We start from the raw sequence: 21,568 nt of genomic DNA on the forward strand, positions 1-21,568 counted from the left end.
TTATATTCTATTGAGGGAAAGTAATTTCGGGCAGAGCCATCAAACCAAGTAAAGAAAACTAACAAGATCATTTCAGATGGGTTTAACAGCTATGAAGAAAATAAAAAGGGTAATGAGTGACTAAGGTTATTACAGAGATCTCTTTGGGAGGTAATGTGCTGAGGTTTCTTAATATTCCTAGTGTTGTTATTTGGGGCTCAACAGTTCTTTATTGTGGGGGCCGTCCTGGGTTGTAGGGTATTCAGCAGCATCCCTGGCCTCTACCCACTGCATGCCTTCCACCCCCCACCCCAGTGATGACAACCAAAAATGTCTCCAGACATTGCCACGTGTCCTCGAGGGATCAAGGGAGAAGAGCATTCAGATGACAGAACAGGTGGCTTTGGAGAGATGGACTATAAACCCAAAGGGCACGAGGAAGTGGAACCTTGACCCCCAACCCTCATCCAGGCACTTAGGATGTTAAACCAGAAGGCAAGCAGGCTCTCCCTGGAAAACGGTCTGCACGTCCCAGCCCTTCACACGGCTTGGCAAAAGAAATACTGCATAGAACAAAGAGCAACGAAGTATGGAATTAAGTCTACGTCTGGAGCTCAGGTGGCTCAGAAACTGACTGGGATGCAGTTTCCTTACTCTGTCCTTCAGGCCAGAAACCAGGTCCTGTATGAAGTCCTCCACTGGAACTTCAAAGAAAACCTGCATCTGAATCACCAGGAAGCCAGCTAGAAATGCAGACCCCCAGGCTCTGCTCCTCTCGGAGAGGGCTCCAGGTCATTGCGCAGCTTGCTCAGTGGTTTGAAAATCTCTGAAGTAGGAAGTCAGCCCTAGACAGGCCTTTAAGGTAATCTCTGTGCTTTTTCAAGCTTTCTGAACTACTGGCCAGCATGGGAACTAACAAAACCGAACAAGGAATGCCCGTGTGTGTTAGGACAAGTGGATCCCTCTGGTGGAGAAAGGGCAGGGGGCCCTCTGTGGCTCAGTTTCCCTCCTAAGCTCAAAACCACCCAACTCAACCAGCTCTATGGGAACAGGTGGAGAAACTGAGGCCTAAACACAGAGGGGTAGTGAAGTGGATGTTCTTGGCAAATCTGTGACCTGCCTTGTCACCGAATACCCCCCCAAACCTAGAGTCTCCTGCCTCACCTGGCCTGCACATGGCAAACATGAGTACTGCCCCCAGCCCTGACCTGCCTGCCAACACACGCTGTTCCCAAACACCTCCTGGGGCTGGACGTCAGCTGCATGCCCTCAGTAGCATCTCCCACCTCCCCATCCCAACTAAAGGCATTGGTGCTTAGCGAGAGCCACTCGACTCCACACTGGCACCATGTCCCTAGGATGGTTCTCCTGCAGGAACCGGGAGAGCGGAGGGTGGGGCTCTTTTTCTTGCAGAGAGTCTGACACCTTCCATAATTGCTGACATCATGATCCACGGATTCTGTGATACACATATATTTACATTTTAACATTCTTGAGAAAAGAATGCAATATTTAATCAGCAGTATCTTAAGCACTGTGCCAGTTTCCCTGGCAAGGAAAATTCTTTAATTCTTCTTACAGGTACATAAAATAATGGTGCATCCTGAAGTAGACTTTACGTTTGGTTTTGACGTGCATTATGTTGCTTAACCCTCATGAGAACCCCTATGAAGCAAGTGTTATCAACCCCATTTTAACAGGTGAGAAGACTGAGGCTCAGAGCAGTTGAGTCAACTGCCTCCTGACAACTAGTAAGTGGTTGTGGTGAATCTTACGTGGTAGCTTGGCTAGGCTGTGCATACAGCTTAATCAAACACTAGTCCAGATGTTGCTGTGAAGGCATTTTGTAGATGCAATGAACATTTACGATCAGCAGGCCTTAAATAAAGGAGACTACTTTCCACATTGGGGGTGGGAAGCGGGTTCTCATGCAGTCAGGTGAAGGCTGTAAGAGCAAAAACAGGTTCCCTGGAGGAGTTTTGCCCCCAAAGCGTGTAACAGAAGTCCTGAGTTTCTGGCTTACCCTAGATTTTGGACTCAGTTGAAACATCCAACTCTTACCTGAATTTCCAGCCTGTTGGCCTGCCCTACAAATTCCTAACCTGTCAGCCCCAACCCTGTGAGCCAATTCCTTAAAATAGATCTCTGGCTACCGATAGAATGGGTTGTTTCTGTGGAGAGAGAACCTTGAACAGTGGTAGAACTGGGCTGTCGAGCCTTACTGCTGCTGCGAGTGTCACCAGCGAGGCCCAGCTCCAGCTCAGAGAGCAGCACCCAGCTCCCCCGGAGCCAGTGTTGTGTTGTCCAGCCCCCCACAACCTCTGGGCAGGAGCAGAAGACACCCATGGGGCTAGCTGAGAGGACAAGGCCAGGAAGAGAACAGAGACCAAGAGCAGGTGATATGTTTATTGCAGGATGCCTTTTTCTGGGTGCTGGGCTGGCTGTGAGGTTCTACTGGGGGGGGGTCCCCCTCACAAGCCCCAGTCCCAGAATAGACAGACACATTAACTTGGAATCCAAACTAGTCTCACATAAATAGAAGGTTGGCAAAGGAAAAAAAGAGATAAGCAACAAATGAACGTGTGGTTTTTCCACACTCGTGCGACAAAGTGGCAGTAGCACCTCATCCACGTCACCTCTTCTTAATTCTGCTTCCATGCTGAAGCTTTCATTTGCTCTGAAAATCACCTTCGGATCCAATTCAGCAGCCGCCTTCCTGGCAGTCCCCGAGCCAGTCTCCTGGACTGGCAAATAAGCCAAGAAAATCAAGATGGTTCTTCTTCAAACAAACAAAAAAATGCTTCTATGGTTCTTTGCACCTCCCAGTTCTGATGGGTGAACAATGTGTCCCCCTGACCCCGAACCAACCAAAAAAATACAACGAGCACAAGCCACAAGTCAGCATAAAAACATATTGCACATGGATACAAGAGTCTTCCTGAGAGCCCTTTCGCTGTGGGTACCCAAATACTGGCTTTCGATCCAACCAATCACACACCCCGTCAGTGGTTGTGACATATACCCACGTACATGCCCTGCTCCCCAAATCCAGCTGGCAGGGAGCAAATATTCTACATTTTTAGCCTTCCCTATTAGCCAAACTCAAAGCCAAGGCTAGGTTTAACCTCATGCACCATAAGCACGCTGTGGAGGGAGGGAGGGAGGTGGGGGTCGTTAGTTATAAACCTCTGTCTCCCTTTCAACCACCTTTTCCTCTGGGTGGTTGCTGAAGTTCTAAGGTGAACATGGCATCCAAGACGCGTAATCTTCTGGAACTAAGAGCCTGGAAAGTGGCTCTTCCCAATCATATGCTTTTGAGAACAAAACTCTGTTGTCACAAGCTGGGTTCAAACTTACAGTCCTTGTGTGGGACAGGCAGTGTGGCAATCGACGTTTTTGTTTTTTTTTCTCCTAAGGAATTTTCAAGTATCACAAAATCCCTGATACAGTATGTAAACAAGATATCTTACTGAACAGAAAGCTAGGTCACTTCAGGAAGCAGCAGCATGTGAAATATCTAAAAGGCCAAATAAGGTTTTAGGTTTGACAACAAAGGCAAGACAGCCACCCACCCCACGCCTCGGAGGGCAGACACTCAGGCATACGCACGCACGCAGGCTCCGCTGGAGGGAGCCAGGGAAAGAGCACCCAATACAGCATCTGCTGGGGGTCCTGAGAACACATCAGGCAGTCCCTTCTTTTTTCAGTGTAGCTGCCGCTGGCAAGGAATAAAGATGTCTCTAATGCTAAAAACCAAACATGTGCATGGGCCGGTGGTCTGCATCCAGTTTCCAGTCTCCTGGCATCTGTTTTCCCAGGTCTTTCTCAATCACCGGGCCTCTCCTCCAGAGGATGGTGGCTGAGCCATTCCTCCTGCACCCCAGCTACACATGTGGAAGACATTTTTCAGAATTCTCTCAGGGGAGGGGTGTCATTGACTTTTGCTCTGGGTCAGCTTTATTTAAAAAGAACATGAACCCTGTGTCCAAGGTCAAAGAGGTTCTGTGGGGATGGCCTCCCCACTGCCTCACTCGGCTGAGCTCCCCTCACCTGTGTCCTCTTCCTCTGCCCAGGTGAGTCTCTAAGACCTCCCTGTGTGGCCCGGAGGTGCCCTATCTGTCGAAACAGCCTGTGGGGAACGCGTGGCTTCCGCTGAAGTAGCTGCTTCCATAGGTGGTGGTGAGGCAGTGCCTGGGCTCAGCCGTGATGGCCATCTGCACGCTGAGGGGCGCGGGGAGGGACATGGGACACACGTCCAGGGGCTGGAGAGTGGGGTACAGGGTGTGGAGGGATAAGCCAGAGCCTCCCGAGAGCAGGCTCCCGGAGCGGTGGGCCTGCAGCGAGTCCCGATAGGCCAAGCAGAGGTCCTGCACGGGGGTCTGGGTCTGGAACTGGGCGAGGGCTGGCGTCGTTGCCGGCTGGCTGAGGGTGGGGTAGGTGGGCGGCTGGAACAGCACCTGGGTGGGCGCAGGGCTTCTGCTGGGCACCATTGTCAGGGACTGACTTTTGACCGCGACGGCGTCCTTGAAGACGTTGTCATAAGCTCTGAAAGGAAAGGACCTGGGTGAGACTTGAGGTCAAAGGCCATAGCAGGAGACCCCTGAGGTTGCCCCTAAGTGGGATTTGAGATCTGGGTGTCAGGACCTCAGGGCCGGTCCAGCCCATGCTCTCTGCCTGCAGCACTGCCCCTGCTGCTCTCTCACTGGACTCAGACCGCAGATCCAGGCTTGGGTCTGCATCCCACGCCTGGATCTGCTTCCTACGGAAACCCTTTCTGGCCCCTCGAGTCTAGCCTAGCTGTTCTCCAAGCCGCTACACTGCCCCATCTCAGGGGTCAACCTCCCAGATGATAATTTCTGGGTTATCTCCCAGCCCCTCGTGCCAAGCGCAAGCTCCAGGGTGGAGGGGCCCTCTGCTCTTGCTCATCACTGCATCCCCAGCACCCAACACAGGGGCTGGCACTTAGATGAGCACAGTCTCTGCCTTCGAGGCACCTCTAAACAGATTTAAGCAAGCCACCCTGGGGGGCCTAAGTGTCACCTTCTGAAAATGGGACAACAGGTTTACTTCCATCCAAAAAAAAAAAAAAGCTTCCCATAAAGCTTTTTTTTTCCAAAGATTTTATTTATTTATTTATTTGTTTGTTTGTTTATTTATTTATTTATTTATTTATTCATGAGTGACAGAGAGAGAGAGAGAGAGAGAGGCAGACACGCAGAGGGAGAAGCAGGCTCCATGCAGGGAGCCTGATGTTGGACTCGATCCCAGGACTCCAGGATCAGGTCCTGGGCTGAAGGTGGCGCTGAACCGCTGAGCCACTAGGGCTGCCCCCATAAAGCTTTCTGAAATAACAAATCCATTCATCCATTAGAGGCTTAGGTTCAGACAGGAGGACACTGAGGCTGTGCCTCTGAGACAGTGGCCAGCCCAGAGCCACCACCACAGTGAAGAGGCAGGGCTGGTGGCTAAGAATCTGGGGGCACCTATCTGGATTCAGATCAGACCATATATGCCCTAGTTTTAGGCACCTTCAACAAACATGGCTTTTATCTATTCATTTATTTATTTTTTCAATTTTTAAAAAATGTATTTAAATTCAATTAATGAACATATAATGTATTACTGGTTTCCGAGATAGAGGTCAGTGTTTCATCAGTCTTATATAGCAAACGCAGATTTAAAACAAGGCCCAGGGAGCAGGGCGGGTAATGAGACAAAGGCAGCTAGCCACAGGCAAAGCCTCCCACACAGGGAGGCAGCTTTCCAAAGGGGCCGGCCCTGCGGTGAGGAGGGCTGGCATCTAGAAGATGCTGCCACCTGTTGGGTGGAAGAGGGACAGGGTGCAGCCAGCCTGGAATTCTCTGTCCCCTCTGTCTCCTCCCTGTGGTCACCGCTGAACATCTTCATGGTGTTGGGTCCTGCTGCCCTTATGCACCTTCTCTGATACACTCGACATGTCCTCACCAAGATTCCCAGGGACCCCTGCAAGGAGGCTGTGGCTTCTTATGTTAAGCCACTTTGGGCTTAGCTGGCTAAGAGGTCAGCTTTGTGGCCGTGTCTGAGAAAAGCAGCTTAGGGGTGCCTGGGTGGCTCGGCAGCTGAGTGTATGCCTTCCACTCAGGGTGTGATCCTGGAGTTCTGGGATCGAGTCGCACATTGGACTCCCGGCAGAGAGCCTGCTTCTCCCTTTGCCTGTGTCTCTGCCTCTCTATGTCCCTCATGAGTAAATAGATAAAATCTTTAAAAAAGAGAGAGAGAAAAGTAGCGTATGAGTGTAATCACTCAGTGTAATCATCCATAGGATTGATACAATGGGACTCAGAGCAGACAGCCCAGATTCTCAGAAGGGTACGCACATAGCCTCTCTCCTCTCCCACCCCTTGACCTTAAAACTGCAAACCCAAAAGCTGCCCAAAATAGGAAGGACCAACTCTGCAAACCTCACTTCTATCAGGAGTCGTCATGGCTAACTTTACGTGACAAGCTATCCGGAGGAACCACCATGACCCTTCAACCCTGAAAAATTCCCTGAGGTGGGTCTCCAGAGCAAATGCCTAGATCTTTTAGAAACACAGAAAAATTAGGGATGCAACTTACACCAGCAGGATTTCAATGCACGTGCTGAGATGTTCCACAGAGTAATTTGAGATCCTCTGTAGGTCTCTGGTCCAGTAGGGAGAAAGCTGAAGGCAGATCCTAGAGGCCCCAACACAGGCTGCAGCAACCACAGAAGGCTGGAATTTGTAGAAAATATGATCTGAAAGAGAACCATAGGAGTCGGCATCATAAAGCCTCGCTCTGGGGTCCCGGTGCCCCTCCTGCCCTGCACCTCCTGAGAACTGGCAGACAAAGGATAAGGTTCAAGGTTGTTCATTACTGCCACACACGCACAAGATGAAAAATCAGAAACAGTGTGAAGTTCCACTCCTGAATCTTAAACACCTTGGTACTCAGTCTGGGATTTCTAGTGCCAGTCTAATGATTTTCAAAATTTCACCCAGAGCTTCCAGGGAGCTGCAAGGGGCTCGCTGATGAGCTAGGAACAGCACCACAAAACACATGTCCTTTCTTGGGTTGTTAGGGGGAATGACACACCATTGCAGAGGCTTCTGTTTCGGGCGATGACTACAGGCTACTTACTAATAGTAACAAAGCTTGGCCTACAGTAGGCACGCAATAAAAATCTGTTGAATGAATGAATGATGAATGCATGGTCACAAGCATCTGATATTCCCAACTAAAACTAGCACTGAACTTATGTTTACGGAGGACCTTCCATCAGGTCCCCCACCCCCTGCTTTTCTGACATATGATTGGCAAATAAAAATGATATATATTTAAGGTGTACAACGTGATGTTTCAGTGTGTATGTTGTGAAATGAATCTCAATGTCCTACAAAGATGTCCAGCAACACAGCAAAGCTGGCACTACTTATGAGCAAAGGCAAATTGTTCAAATTCCCATGATTTTCATGAATGACACTGGTTATCAGTGTATTATCTATCGTTCCATCTTACATTGTTCATGATTTCTGATGACTTCAACGTTTGCCTGTTAAAGCAGGAGTCAAGCAGGGGGTGGCGTTATGGTTATGGGCACCGTCACCAAGTCAGACTCCTCAGATTCAAATCTTAGCAATGACCTCGGGTACTTCAAGTTACTTCAGCTTTTGAGCATCCGTTAAGGAAATGGATTTGTAAAATAAAAATTACAGAAGTGATTTGCATGTGGAGTCATTGTGAAATTCAAATGGCATCATATACCCAAAGAACTAAAATAAGGTGGCTGGTGCACGTAAATGCTCAATTAAGGCTTGATATCATAATTGTTGATTGTCTTGCTACTCGGGACCATTTTGGTTTGTGGTGAGTTATAGGGTGGTTGCATCGACGCTATTTCTGACCTTGTATTTTACCTAATACCTAGATTTTAAGATAGTGGGAAGACAGGGATTCAAATAAAGTCCCAAACTTTAAAAGGGTAACTTTATTGCTAAACTTTATTACTAAAACATAACCCCTGCCCCACCCTATCTGTATGATAGCTTTTCTGGGACGACCTACTGGCAAATCTGTCCTATTTAGATCATTTGCAATGGACCAAGTTACTGTAAGAAAAATTAGCAGGTGATTAGTAAGTTTGTAGGGTGCCAGCTGCAGTACATAAGCTGCCATCTGTCTTTTACATAGTACTGGCAACACACTGGGATAATCGTTGCCCCTCCTTTGTGTATGCCCTGCAAAGTGGCAGTGCTCTGGGTGGACGGGCCCTGGTCCGTAGGGACTCCGTGGGTGGACGTGTCTCTCAGTGCCAAGTGATCCCAGCCCTGTGTGGGTGGGGAAGGGGTAACAGGCCCCGCTGTCAGGCCTCACCTCGCAGGGTGACCTCTAGGAAGTAGTGGGCATACTCCTTGAGGCACTCTTTGGTCTTGCGGGGGCAGGCGGTGGGCCAGCTGTGGCAGTGGTGGTCCTTCTGGCTGACGGAGGCCAAGAGGTAGTAATCCAGGAAATGGGCGGGCGTGGGCAGGCAGAGGTTCCAGCCGAACGCCTCCAGGAGCAGCAGCTCCGTGTTAAGCAGCTCCTTCTTGGTGAGGGTGAAGTTCTGGCCGCTCAGGATCCTCGTACTGTTTATCTGCTCCAGCTTGGGTACATGGTCTTCCCTGTCCTCGAACTTACCTGGGGGAGAAGCAGAGGTTATTAGAAGACAGCTCTTCGCCAGGGGGGATAGGCCCATCTTAAAATGCCTGGACTGTGTTGGCAGGGAGGACAGAAAGCCAAAAGGCCCCACTGCCAAGGGGACTAACTGCCTACATTCTGGATCTGACTCACCTGGGCTTGAATCTCCAAGCCATCACTTCCAGCTGTGTGATCGTGCACAGGTGTCTCACCCTTTCTGTGCCTCAGTGCTTATACCTGTAAAACGGAACCTAAACCTCATAAGGTTTTTGTCAGAGACGACAAGAGAATGCATATCCGATATCCAGGCCAGCATGTACAACACAGAAGGTGTTTAACGGCAGTCAGCGACAGCAGTGCGGGCCTGGGGAATATGGGAGCCCTCTCCCCACCTTCTCCCCCTCTCTGGCCCTCCCTGATTCAATCTCAAGACTGGTCAGGGGTCAGACAGCCAGAGTCAGAATGATCTTGCAAATTTGATCCTGTCCCCCCACATGTAGAAAAGCCTTACAATGGCTCCCCACTGCCCTCAGCACTGGGTTTAAACCCCACCAACAGGTTGTTAGCTTGGATTCCCTCAGAAACAGTTTGCTTGGGAGGTGAGCCAAGGAAAGACTGGTAAGTGGGAGAAGGCAGGAAAGGGAGGAAAACCAAGAAGGGAACATTATCTTGAAGTTATCCATACCCCCACGTGCACTGCAGCATTAATTACAACAGACAAGACAGGGAAATAACCCAAGTGTCCACTGACAGATGAAAGGATAAAGAAGAGATGGTATTTATATACAACAGAATAATATTCAGCCGTATGAAGAAGGACACCCTGCCATTCGCGACAACATGGATAAACCTCGAGGGCATTATGCTCAGTGAAATAAACCAGGCAGAGAAAGACAAATGCTGTATGATCCCTCTTACATGTGGAATCTAAAAAAGCCGAACCCATAGACACAAAGAACAGACTGGTAGTTACCAGAGACAGGGGTGGGTGACACTTGTGAAGGTGGTCAAAAGTACAAACTTCCAGGGGCACCTGGTGGCTCAGTCGGTTAGGTGTCTGCCTTTGGCTCAGGTCATAGTCTTGAGGTCCTAGGATCCAGCCCCAGGTCGGGCTCCCTGCTCTGCAGGGAGTCTGCTTCTCCCTCTCCCTCTGCCTCCCTCCCCACTCACGCTCTCTGTCTCTCTCTCAAATAAATACAATCTTTAAAAAAAAAAAAAGGCACAAACTTCCAGCTATAAATTGGTCCCGAGATGTAATGTACAGCATGGTGACTGTAGTTAACAACATACTCTACTACATCTGACAGCTGCTGAATGAGTAGACCTTAGTTCTCATCACTAGAAAAAATACAGTAAAGGTGATGGATGTTAACTAAACTTACTGTGATGATCATTTAACAGTATGTACATGTATCAAATGATTTTTATACACTTTATTATTTTTAGATTTTATTTATTTACTCACGAGAAACACAGAGAGAGAGGCAGAGACATAGGCAGAGGGAGAAGCAGGCTCCCCGCGGGGAGTCCGATGCAGGACTCGATCCCGGGACTCCAGGATCACGACCTGAGCCACAGGCAGATGCTCAGCTACTGAGTCACCCAGGCATCCCAATTTTTATATACTTTAATATATGTCAATTATATCTCAATAACACTGGGTCTATGTGTATGTCTTCCGAGGTGAGGCCACAGGAGACCTTGCAACTTCCACCCTCCTCCCTCAGAGTGCCATGCTGGACCACCATGTAACGGAGCAGGTCTAGCCTGGTGGAGGTGGAGAGGCCACAAGGAGAAGAGAGGTGCCCAGGCAACAGCCAGCACCAACTCTCAGCCACGTGAATGAGACCATCCCAGACCCTCCAGCAGCTGTATGAATGAGCACAGGTGAAGCCAGCAGAGGAAATGCCATGCAACCCACATCACTGTTGTTTTAGATCACCAAGCTTGGGCAGGATTCGTTTGGCAGGAATAGATAACTGGGATATATTCATATCAATGGTGGTGGCAAAAAGATGTGAAACCCCACAAATAGGCACATCAAACAGTGCCACAGAAGGCACTGGAGGAAAAATGAATAAATACTGGAAGGTCCTGGAAATAAACCACATGACATAGAGCCACACAGAGAAAGACACAAAAATTAAAAATGAGCCTTCAACATCCCACTCATGGGTCAAGGGAACTGAGGTTTATATTTATTCACTTATATTTTATTTATACAGCAAACCGTGGCAGTCACCAGTGGTGGATAGCTCCAGTGGCTGCCCCCACTGTGGGAGGGTCTGCAGGTGGGGCAGCTATGGGCCTCCCAGCCATCACCCACACGCACACCTGGCTGTGGCCTCCATCTCTACACTTCTCTGAAGGCCCCTTGCCCCCCTGGTCCATGAGCCTTCATCTACGCAGCCCTCTGCATGGAGCACCCTTCCCCTTCGCTCCACCAACCTTTCCCTGTCCCTCATCCCGAAGTCCCTGCGCCTTGGAAGCCTCCTCCCACTGCAGTCCCCATGCTGTGTGACTCCACATTACATGGTGAGTCCTGCGGCCTGTAGCCTCTGAGCCCAACCCCACAGGAAGCAGAAACTGCTGAGTGAGTGCTAGGAGAGACAGTGGGCAGCCCAGCTGAGCTCAGAAAGCATGCGTCTGTCTGTCTGCGCCGATGAAAAGAACAGCAAGGCGTCCACACACCTGTGCACAACGGTGAACACCCCGTGACCCAGTTCCCATCAGACTTTTGCCCTTCTTAGGAGGGATAAGGAAGTAACCACTTCAGGCTGCCTTGCAGCAGATACAATGCATTCCTCAGGAAGGCCTCCAAAAATGTCACTGAGAAATGAAACTTGGACTCTGGGAAGCCAGTATCTCCATCTTCTCGTCGAGCCTTAAAGAGCCCACTAAGTGGGCAAAGATGGTGTGACATGAAGCTCTGGTCTTTGATGGGTAGGAGCTGAGCAGACAAAACGGTGAGGAGTGCAGACTGATGGCTGACCAGCCCCACACACTTAGGGTAGGCCTAGACCCTCTCCTTCCAGAGCTCTGCCCACCAGGGCCTAAGCCTGGCATGGCACCACCTCCAGGGCATACACCTTCCCTTGTCTTGCGTGCATGGGCTACTCAGGCAGGAAAGGCATGGTCGATGCCGCCCAAGGGTGAAGAGTCTCTTGTATGGCTGGAAATCCTGTGGCGGGGCCTGGCCGATGGAGCCTTGGCAGGCCCCCACACCCTCCCTAAGCCCAGGACTGCTCCTCCAGCTGGGAGTGCTCATCCTTTCACTCACCTCATCATGTGTCCCCCAGCACTCAGTTCAGAGGTCACTGGATGTCATCAAGGCATTTCTCACGCTCAGACTGCTTAATATCCAACAACTCAGTATTAATGGCTAGCACCTGACCCACAGGTCATCAATAGATCTCAGGCTGTGAGGACAAGAATCACATATGACCCATTTGCAGCTGTGTGCCCCAGTTCCTAGGACTGTGCCTGGTACACAGTAACTGCCCAATGAATATTCACTGAAAGAAGGAATAGCACTCTCCTGATAGTTGAATTTTAGGCCATTTCAATTGTTCTCTGATGACCTCAGATGATCTGTAATCCCCAATTTTTTTCTTCAATGATCGTATCTTTGTGCAAATTATAAAGAAAGAAAGAACATTTTTGCAAGGTTGTGAAATTTTTCCTGAATCCTGTGCTGAACTAAGCCAACACTGTTCCCAGACACTCAGATACAAGTGGCTCTTTTCTTCCCCAGGGCAGAAGGTGGCATGGCGAAGGTCACTGCCCTGGCAAAAATGTGTGTCCTACTGGGAGGGGCAGTAAGAGCTGCCCACACCATTGCTAGCAGCCAGCAATCTCTCCTAACTGGCAGATGTGCTCAGTGAGATTCGTCTCCTCTCTGGCCTCAGAGCTTTTCAGACCTTTCAGAGATCTGCCTCCCCCAGCCACCAGGCCTAAGAGGATTACCCTCTAAGGGAAGGGGCCACGGATTACTAAGGAATCAGAATTCACCAGCTCCCCAGGCTGGGGAAGCTTCTGCAGGCCAGAGCCAGGCGGAGTAGGGTCTGAATCCTCAGTGAGTTTGCTCTGGACTAAAAGTGCTAAACCCTACAGGCTGTTTGTTCCCTCGTTAGGAAGAGGCCCCTGTGGAGATGAAATGGCCATGCAGAGAGCAACGTGCTTCAGTAGTGCCCGGCACACGGAAACGGACAGTGTCCTCACACTGGGCCGGGCACTGGATCCCCCAGGGAGGGTCTGTTCTGACCCCCAGAGGCTCAGAGGAAAAGCTCAGGAATTTTGTTCCACATCCAGGAGCGACCTTGGAGCACCTGCTCTTGACTGCTGGCCAGCGGACCCCAGCTTAGCGACAATCCCCAGCACGGTACATTTCGAGGCCAGAAAAGGTTTTATGAGTTTCCTGACTTTGCACGCGCCTGGCAGACACTTCCTCCCCTCCTGCCGTGACGTGAGCGGGGCCAGCCCTTTGTCCTCGGGGCTGCTGCTGCCACCAAGCGCAGCCACTCAGCTGCTTGCTCCTTATCAACAAACTGTATTGACACCAGATGCCTGGAAGTCTTCAGGCAGGTCCCCCGGGAGGTGTGGGGGACAGACGTTTGAGTCTTTCCAAGTCAGGCCAGAGCCACAGACTCAAAGACTCTCTTTTGACTCCTTCAATGTACGTTTTATTTGGAAAATGTTCAAATCCACAGAGGAGATGAAATGATGCTAACAGTAAACACAGATGACCCTTCAGCTAGATTCACCACTGCTGACTCTGAGCCACATTTGTTCTGTATGTGTGTGTGTGTGTGTGTGTGTGTGTACATACTGGTTTTGCTGGACCATTCTTAATTAAGATGCAGATGTGACGTGCCACCCCTGGACAGCATCCATCCCTGAAGCCATTTTCCTATATAATCATAATGCTATTACCAATCCTAAGAACATCAGCATTAATGAGATAATATTTCCTTTCCTTTTTTTTTTTTTTTTAAGTAGGCTCTACACTCAACGTGGAGCTTAAACTCACAACCCTGAGATCAAGGGCTGCACGCTCCACTGACTGAGCCAGCCAGGCGCCCCTGCAATAACATTTTCTAACATTCAATCCACATTGGACTTCCTCCCCAGGAATCCTCAAAATGTCTTTTATAACTTTTGTTTTTTTGGATCCAGATTCAATGAGGCTCACACATGGTGTCTGTTAGATCTCTTTAGTCCCATTCTTTGTTTTTCATGACACTGACTCTGGATGAATTGATGCCAGTTTTCTTCCAAAATGCCCCAATTCTGGGGTTGCTTGGCTGGCTCAGTTGGTGGAGCATGCAATTCTTGATCTTGGGGTCCTAAGTTCTGTGTTGGGCCTAGAACTCACAAAAAAAAAAAAAAAAAAAAAAAAAAAAAAAGCCCCGGACACTTGTGTCACTCAGTGGTTGAGTGTCTGCCTTTGGCTCAGGGTGTGATCCTTGGGGTCCTGGGATAGAGTCCCACATCAGGGTCCCCACGGAGAACCTGCTTCTCCCTCTGCCTGTGTCTCTGCCTCTCTCTGCATGTCTCATGAATAAATAAATAAAATCTTTAAAAAAATGCCCCGTATTCTGGATTGTCTCCTCACAATCAGACAATTTGAGTAAGGAAACTACAGAGCCAATGTTTTGTCCTTCTTACCGGATCACATCAGTTTGTCCCAGCATTAGCGATGCTACGTTTGATCGCTTGGTTAAGGTGGTGACCCCAGATCTCTCCATTTTAAAGGTACCACTTTCCTGCGAAATTAATAAGTAATCTGTGAGGTGACACCTTCAGACTGAATATCCTATCTCCCAACAACCTTTAACTCAATGATTTGGCATCCACAAATGATTTTTCCCTGAATAAATAATTACTTAGGGGTTGAAAAAGAATTTTTCACAATTCTATCATTCTATCTACATTTTTCTTTTTTGGATGTTCACACTGCCCCAAATTTGAGTGGTGAGAGTCATATTAACATACCTGTAAGATTAAAAAAAAATCCTAACACTACTGAAGCACATACCCAGGGTCTGGAGTTCAGGCAGAGGCACATGAGCCCTGAATGTAGGGGTGGTGGTGAAGCCTGCAAATAATGCCCTTGAGGACCCTCTTGCACACCCGGATGACAGTTCCTCCTGGTACTCCCAGGGGCTGGTACACAGCCAACCCAGTGAACCCCAGCAATCCCTGGGGTCACACAATTATTGGACTGACGACCACAAGTCCAACCAAGCAGCCTAACTCAACCACAGAGGCAGGACACTGTCAATCCAGCAAGCCTCAGGAGGGGCTCTTGCAGACAGGCTTTTTTGGGTCCTTCTCTTTTTTAAATAGCATTTTTGTTTGTTGTGGTAAAATGCACATAACATAAAATTTATCATTTTAACCATACAGTTCAGTGGCATTCAGTACATTTATACTGTTGTGCAACAATCACCAGAACTCCTTTCATCTTGCAAAACTGAAACTGTATACCCATGAAACAGTAACTCACTGTCCCTGGCTCCCCCTCGGCTGGTAACCACCATTCTATTTTCTTTCTCTACGAACTGACTACTCTAGAGACTGGCTTTTCTTCTTCCACCTATGGTCCTAGCAAACAAGCCTTAAGCAGGCCAAACGGGATTCCTGACTTTTCTGAATTGGGGCCAAGAGAAACAATATTTTTTTAATTGCTTAAAAAAATGTTTTATTTTGGAAAATTTAAAATATACAAAAAAAAGAAAAGAAATTCTATAATGAACCCCCGATACATTACCCATCTCCAACAATCATCAACATTTATACTGCCTTTGGAAAAATTCCTAAACAAAAAGGTGCACGTAGTGGAGTAGAATTCTATAAAAAGCCAGTGCTGCCTCACCTGTGAAGTCCAGGCCCAGGGCTACTCACGTGCTCCTAAGCTGCTGCTTTACCGCTCCCCGTGACCTTCCCACAGTCAGACCTTCAGGCCCAGCAAGAGGCCTGTTTACAGACTCATTCAGGGTTACCTGCTGCCCATTCAGGAGCTATACTTAGGCTCTGATATGAGGCCACAATTTCTTGGCCAAGGAGAACCAGATTTTAAAGCAACGGCTGGCACCTCTTCTTACCTAAAGAAATGCAATGCTTAAAAAAATTTTTTTTAGGTAGGCTTGAACTCACAACCCTGAGATCCAGACCTGAGCTGAGATCAAGATTCAGATGCTTAAGGGACTGAACCACCAGGTGCCTTGAAATGCAATGCTTTTAAAAACAGGCAAAGCTGCTGTTCCCCAAGAAGGGCCACTCTCCTATTTTAAAGCTCCCCCCCCATCTTGTCATCTGAGAACAAGAACAAAATCAGATTAGGAATTGAGACCCCCATGGCTGTCCCGCAGCCCCCAGGAGCCCCCATCCTACTCTGTGAGGTGCTGATGAGGAGGAAAGAGAGGCAAGGCAGGGGCATAGAAAGTGGCTCCAGTGACTTCCCAGCCTTGCCTGGCCCTCAGGGGGCGCCTGCCAGCTTCGGAGGGACTGTGGGAAGGGCTGGGCAGTTAGGGTTAGAGGGAGCCTGAGAGGCCAGAGGAAACTCTGGTGGAGAGCTTTCTCTCCAGGTACTTCGGCCCATTAATTCCCGGCAGCGCCAGGCTGAATACAGGCAGACCTTTCCGATGCTCATTCTTTCCTTCTCAGATTCTTCCTTCACTGGAGGGCAGAGAAGTGGCCACCAGGAGGGGCAAAAGTTTAATGTGAGCTGAGAAGATTTAAAGAGGGCTGAGAATTCTGTGACCTGGGGGAACCCAGATTCTGTGGGAGGTCCTGACGGGAAATAGGGTGAGAACACCCTCCGCAAAAGCCTCAATCAAGTTCAGGCTCAGGTGCTAGTGTTCCATCCTTAACTCTGTGATACACACATATACATTCTGTGATTTCAGGCCATCACCTGGAAACCCATACCTCCAAGGCTGGTAGACAGGCTCAGGAGACAGCACAGGTAACGTGACTGGCACCAGGCCTCGGGTGCAGAGAGCACCCTGTAAATGGCAGCAGCTGCTGCTCTATGGGTTACAGAACACAGTATTTATCCTTTCACCCCAAACCTGGGATATTCTTCTAAAGTCGTGTTAATTAGGTACAGATGAACCAAAGCTGGTAGCCAGTGCTACATTTTCTTACAGGCTCTGATAAAGGGGTAGAAACAAGCTCAATAAAAGGTTCCCCCACCCAATGCCACTGGCCGGGCTGTGCTGGATGCTGGAGTGGCTCCAGTCTCCTTCCTCTGGACTATAACCTTGAACTCCACTCTGGGGCTGCAGGTTCCAAGGTTCATGTAAGGGGAGGCAAAGGGGAGTATGGGTCCACAGCCTTTCTGGATGGGTCCTCCCCACAGGGGGTGGGGCACTTCCAGGTCACTGAGCTAGTCAGCAAGAGGCAGGATGTGCACACACCAGGGTGTGAGATCTGGGAGCATAGGGACTCCCACGTTTGCACCGCCTGCCAGGTTCCACCACAGAATAGCTGGCATCAAGAAACACAGGCAGCCCCCGTGGAGGGGAAGTCTCCCTGTGGCTGCCCTCCCAGCCCATTCTGGTTACAAGCCTGGAGGCTGGGAGTGTCTCCCACTTGGAATCAGAAGCTCAGAAGGATTGAGTGAGTTGCTCCAATCACCCAGGGGTAAGAGACAAAGGAAGACTGGAAATATGCCTATTTGCTCTATGAGGGTAGGGGTCACCTGTGCTTTGTAGAATATCACAGAACCCCTCCACCCAACACAGTATCTGGCATAAACTGGTTAAAGATTAGTTTTTTTAAAATGATAAATAAATGGCTCCGAAGTCCAGAGCATCTCAGAGTTGTGGGTGCAGGGATTCCCGTGGACGTGGGTATGAGGTCTGCTGTGCCCCTCCCCACCCAATGGCCCTGTTCTCCACACACACTCATCTTCATCCTTCTCTCTGCTTATGCTAGTTAGCACTTTGATGCCTGAGCCTTTCCACTGAAGATCTGTAGGATCAACAGGACCTACTTTACCCCAATGATAGAGTGGGGATTCAAGAGTTTATCTATGAGGGGATGCCTTCTGTCATAAAGGACCACCCCCACCCCCCATCCACCCAAACCAGCTTTTTCATTAAAAAAATTTGGCAGATGGGACACGTGGGTGACTCAGCAGTTGGGCGCCTGCCTTCGGCTCAGGATGTGATCCTGGGATCCGGGATTGAGTCCCACATCAGGCTCCCTCCAAGGAGCCTGCTTCTTTCTCCCTCTGCCTATGTCTTTGCCTCTCTCTCTAGGTTTCTCATGAATAAAGAAATAAAATCTTAAAAAAAAAAAGTTAAAAATTCTTTGGCGTTCTGTAGTTACTGGAGGCCAGACGGGGGGGCTTCCCACTGGTCTCCCTAGGGGACACTGTTCATCTATCCAGCAGGCAGGGTCTTTCTGAGGAGCCATGGGAGACAGACTGTGAGCAATGTGACGGAGAAGCCAGGACACTACTCTGAAGACAGCACCCTCTCCAAGGCTGTTGTACTTGGCAATGCAGCACGGAGGGCAGAGGGCACTCTGATGACGACTCCCCTGGGGTTCTACAGAGGCGCAGCCACTTGCTGGCAGAGGGCTGGGCAGGTCTCAGAATCTTGGCCCCTGTGATGGCGACAAGAGGTGGGACTGTGGCAAAGGTAGTGTGAGAACTCAGCATTCTGGAATGGTGCCCAGTGCTCTGCCAACACTGGACCTTGCTCTTCTTTGTGAAATTCTGTCGATTTGGCGCCAACTGTGCAATTGTAGTCACGGGGACGACAGGTTAGTTTCTGGATAGGATCTGATATGGGGGACACAGAAAGCTAGGGAGAGAGCACGAGAAGCCTTTAGCTAAACGCAGGGCATTGGTGCTCTTCCAGGGAGGGCAGAAGCTGTGAAGACCACAGGAGGTGAGGCAGCAGGGCGTGCCCCCCCCCCCCCTCTGCAGGGATCTAGAGGTTAGAAAATGTCCCAGAGAAAAACCCTCTGATCTTAGGGGCCAGCTGGGGAGACCTAGCATGAAGGTGGATCTGGGACCTTCCCTGGCTGGGTCCCATCTTTCCTCAGGACACAAAGAAAGGTCTTTACGGGGTAGGTGTCTTACAGCCCCAAAGAGACGGCCTGAGTGGAAGCAGTGTCGACAGTCCCTGTCCCTGAAGAGGACTCATTCTGCAGATATACCTCCTATGCACTGAGCCTTGGAGATGGTGGAGCACAAACCGAGTCCACCTCCACAGGTTGCCTTACAGTGTGTCCCTCCTCCCAGGGCCTAGCTCCCCCTCCCCCCGCTTTTTTAGACCTTATTTATTTGAGAGAGAGAGAGGGGGAGAGAGAGAGGGAGCACAAGCAGGGGGAGCAGCACAGGGAGAGGGAGAAGCAGACTCCCTGCTGATCAGCGAGCCGGATGAGGGGGCTCAATCCCAGGACCTTGGGATCATAACCCGAGCTGAAGGCAGTGATTAAACTGACTGAGCCACCCAGGCGCCCCTCCTTCCTCTCTTAAAAGCAGGTTGCTCCACCCATGGCTGCACCTCTAGTCTGACACAGAGCAGGGAAGAATGAATCAATGAATGAGTGAATAATAAATGAATAAAAGTAGGCACATTTCTGACAGGCTGAGTCAATTCCTAAGTCCAACTTTGGAAACAGACAAGAGGTGAGGTTGTGGGTGGTTGTTTTCTTCAGGAGGAAATTGTAAAAATGCCTCCCAGGTCAGAGGTGGCATTTGGCCAGCCGAGTCACACATTGGCTTCCCTTCTGGCTTCTGACACAGGACTTCCCTGTCTCAGAATGGAGCAACTGGTACAATGACTTCACACGGTGGCCCCTGGAAATCCTGGACTCCTTTGTGCTCTGCTTCATGAATAATTTCATTGCCTATCTAAAAGCAGGGGCTGCGGGGTGGGGGGCCCTTTCAGGTACACGGTGGGCATCTGGGGCCAGGGCTGAGCAAGTACTTCATGCGGAGGAATGGAGTCCTCTCTGATGACAGAGGTCACTGCTTTGTAGAATGCTCATCCCAGCTTGCCAGGGGCTGCTCTGGACCAGGCCTGATGGGGCCGCAGCTGCAGCAAGAGCAGAGAATGAATCCTTCTGGATGGCAGTGCTATAGGTGTGGACATCAGGGGTCCTGGCACCTCTGCTGGAGCAGGGAAAAGGAGGAGGTGGCCACTTCTTTCAAGGTTAGGAGGGGAGCATCTTCCAAATCTGTAACTTGGTCCTGAAGACTGAGGTGTTCAACCAGGTCAGCTAACGTGTGGTCTGCAGGCTCCGAAGAGAGAGCTGGGAGTCTCCTAGCAACCTCACCATCTGCTTGTCTGTCTTCCCTGGTGTGGCCAATGAAGGAAGCGATCCAGCTGTAGGACAAAGGCCACTGTGGTGTGGTGGCTGAGAGCAAGGACTCAGGGACACGGCTACCTGGATCCCCATTCACACTCCCTTGGGTAAGTCACCCACCTTATTGGGCCTCAGCATTCTCCTCTATCAAGTGGAGAAAATAATACTGCCTATTTTATAGGATTGTTCTGAGGATCAAATGAGTAAATCCATGCAAAGAACTCAGAAGACTGCCTGGCATATCAACAACCTATTAGCCATTCCGTGATCACTGGGGTCAGGCAAGGTCTGCCCTCCACCCCAAATTTTGATTACAGAAAAAAAATGTAGTAAGTTTGCAAGTAATTTTTATTTTATTCTTTTTCTTTCTTTCTTTTTTTTTTTTAAATTAAGTTGGCTCCACATCCAATGCAGGGCTCAAACTCATGACTCTGCGATCAAGAGTTGTATGCTCTACTGACTTAGCCAGCCAGGCCCCCCTTATTTTATTCCTTTATTCCTTTCTCTATTTTCTAATTTTCTACAAGGAACTAATATCATTCTCCCACTGAAGAAAAACAGTTTAAAATTCTTAAAAGATGTCACTGATGGGAACCTAGAAGCCAGAATTGGCAAACTACCAAAGAAGGCTCCAGAACATGTGTGTCTGTCCTAGTCCAAGACTATCCCAGTGAGAATCTGCTTTACAAGTACTCACAAATCGGAGTGCCCTAGAAGAGTTCCAGGAACCCTAACATGTCAGTGACAAAGACGACACTTTTCCTGTCTAGACATTGAAATGCTTGTAATTAAAACAAAGACTCAGGAGGCAGGCAGAGGCAACAGACACTCCTTCAAGACAATCTCGAAAATCCAGGCAAAGACACCTAACCTAAAAATCATCTCTAATCTCACCACTTGGGGTATAATGGGCTGGCCTATTTCCTCTCTGGATCTGAAAGTTTTAAAAGCAACCAAAGCTGCCCTGCTGGTAGTATTACAACTCTCACTGACTAGGTGGCGGGTACCCAGTGAAGGGGAGGCTGCTGTGACCAGGGGAGCAAACTCCCTCCACCACTGAGAGCCGGGGCCTCTGAGGTGAGGCAAGGAAGACATATAATCTGGAAAACTCGGCGGTGGCTCTCCCTCAGGGCAAGGGGCCCTGGATGAATAAAAACTCGACAGCTCTGCCCTCCTCCACTTCAGCATTAACAAGAGAATGTGTATAAGGCAATCCTGGACGTAACAGGGGACAAGGTTCCGTCGGTAAGACACAAGGATTCACTACAGAGAGGGTTCAAGGTTAAAATAAATGAAAAGAAAAGAAAGATGAAGGCCTAGCTCCCAGCACAAGCTGCAGATAAGTGTGAAGACCAGACAGGGTGCCTGACGTCAATGAAGAAGTGGGTCAGGCTATCCTCCTGGAAGTCAAGACACTGAGATTTTCATAGAAGCCACTAGTCTGTGCTTGGCACGTGCCCAGAGACCTGCTGGTGATCCCTGGCTGGGAGGCTCCTTCTTTAGAACATGCCTCCAGATCATAAGCAACATGAGGACGGGGACTTGATCGTTTCGTGCCCTGCTGTCTCCCAGGCTCAGTGCA

General features: G+C 49.5%; 1 protein-coding gene across 2 annotated transcripts in view; it reads right to left on the reverse strand.

The window, feature by feature from the left end:
* Window positions 1-2,388: 2,388 nt before the first annotated feature.
* CCNJL (cyclin J like) overlaps window positions 2,389-21,568 on the reverse strand; it is a 56,025-nt gene continuing 36,845 nt past the window's right edge. For both annotated transcript variants that reach the window (XM_055324792.1, XM_055324793.1), the window contains exons 4-6: window positions 8,353-8,655; window positions 6,577-6,736; window positions 2,389-4,524 (exon numbers count right to left, since the gene is read on the reverse strand). In XM_055324792.1, the coding sequence (XP_055180767.1) occupies window positions 4,092-4,524; window positions 6,577-6,736; window positions 8,353-8,655 (896 nt within the window). In that variant the 3' untranslated portion in view covers window positions 2,389-4,091. The remainder of the gene's footprint in view (window positions 4,525-6,576; window positions 6,737-8,352; window positions 8,656-21,568) is intronic.

The sequence above is a fragment of the Nyctereutes procyonoides genome, unplaced genomic scaffold, assembly GCF_905146905.1.
Source record: "Nyctereutes procyonoides isolate TBG_1078 unplaced genomic scaffold, NYPRO_anot_genome, whole genome shotgun sequence".
In the NCBI taxonomy this organism is placed as follows: domain Eukaryota; kingdom Metazoa; phylum Chordata; class Mammalia; order Carnivora; family Canidae; genus Nyctereutes; species Nyctereutes procyonoides.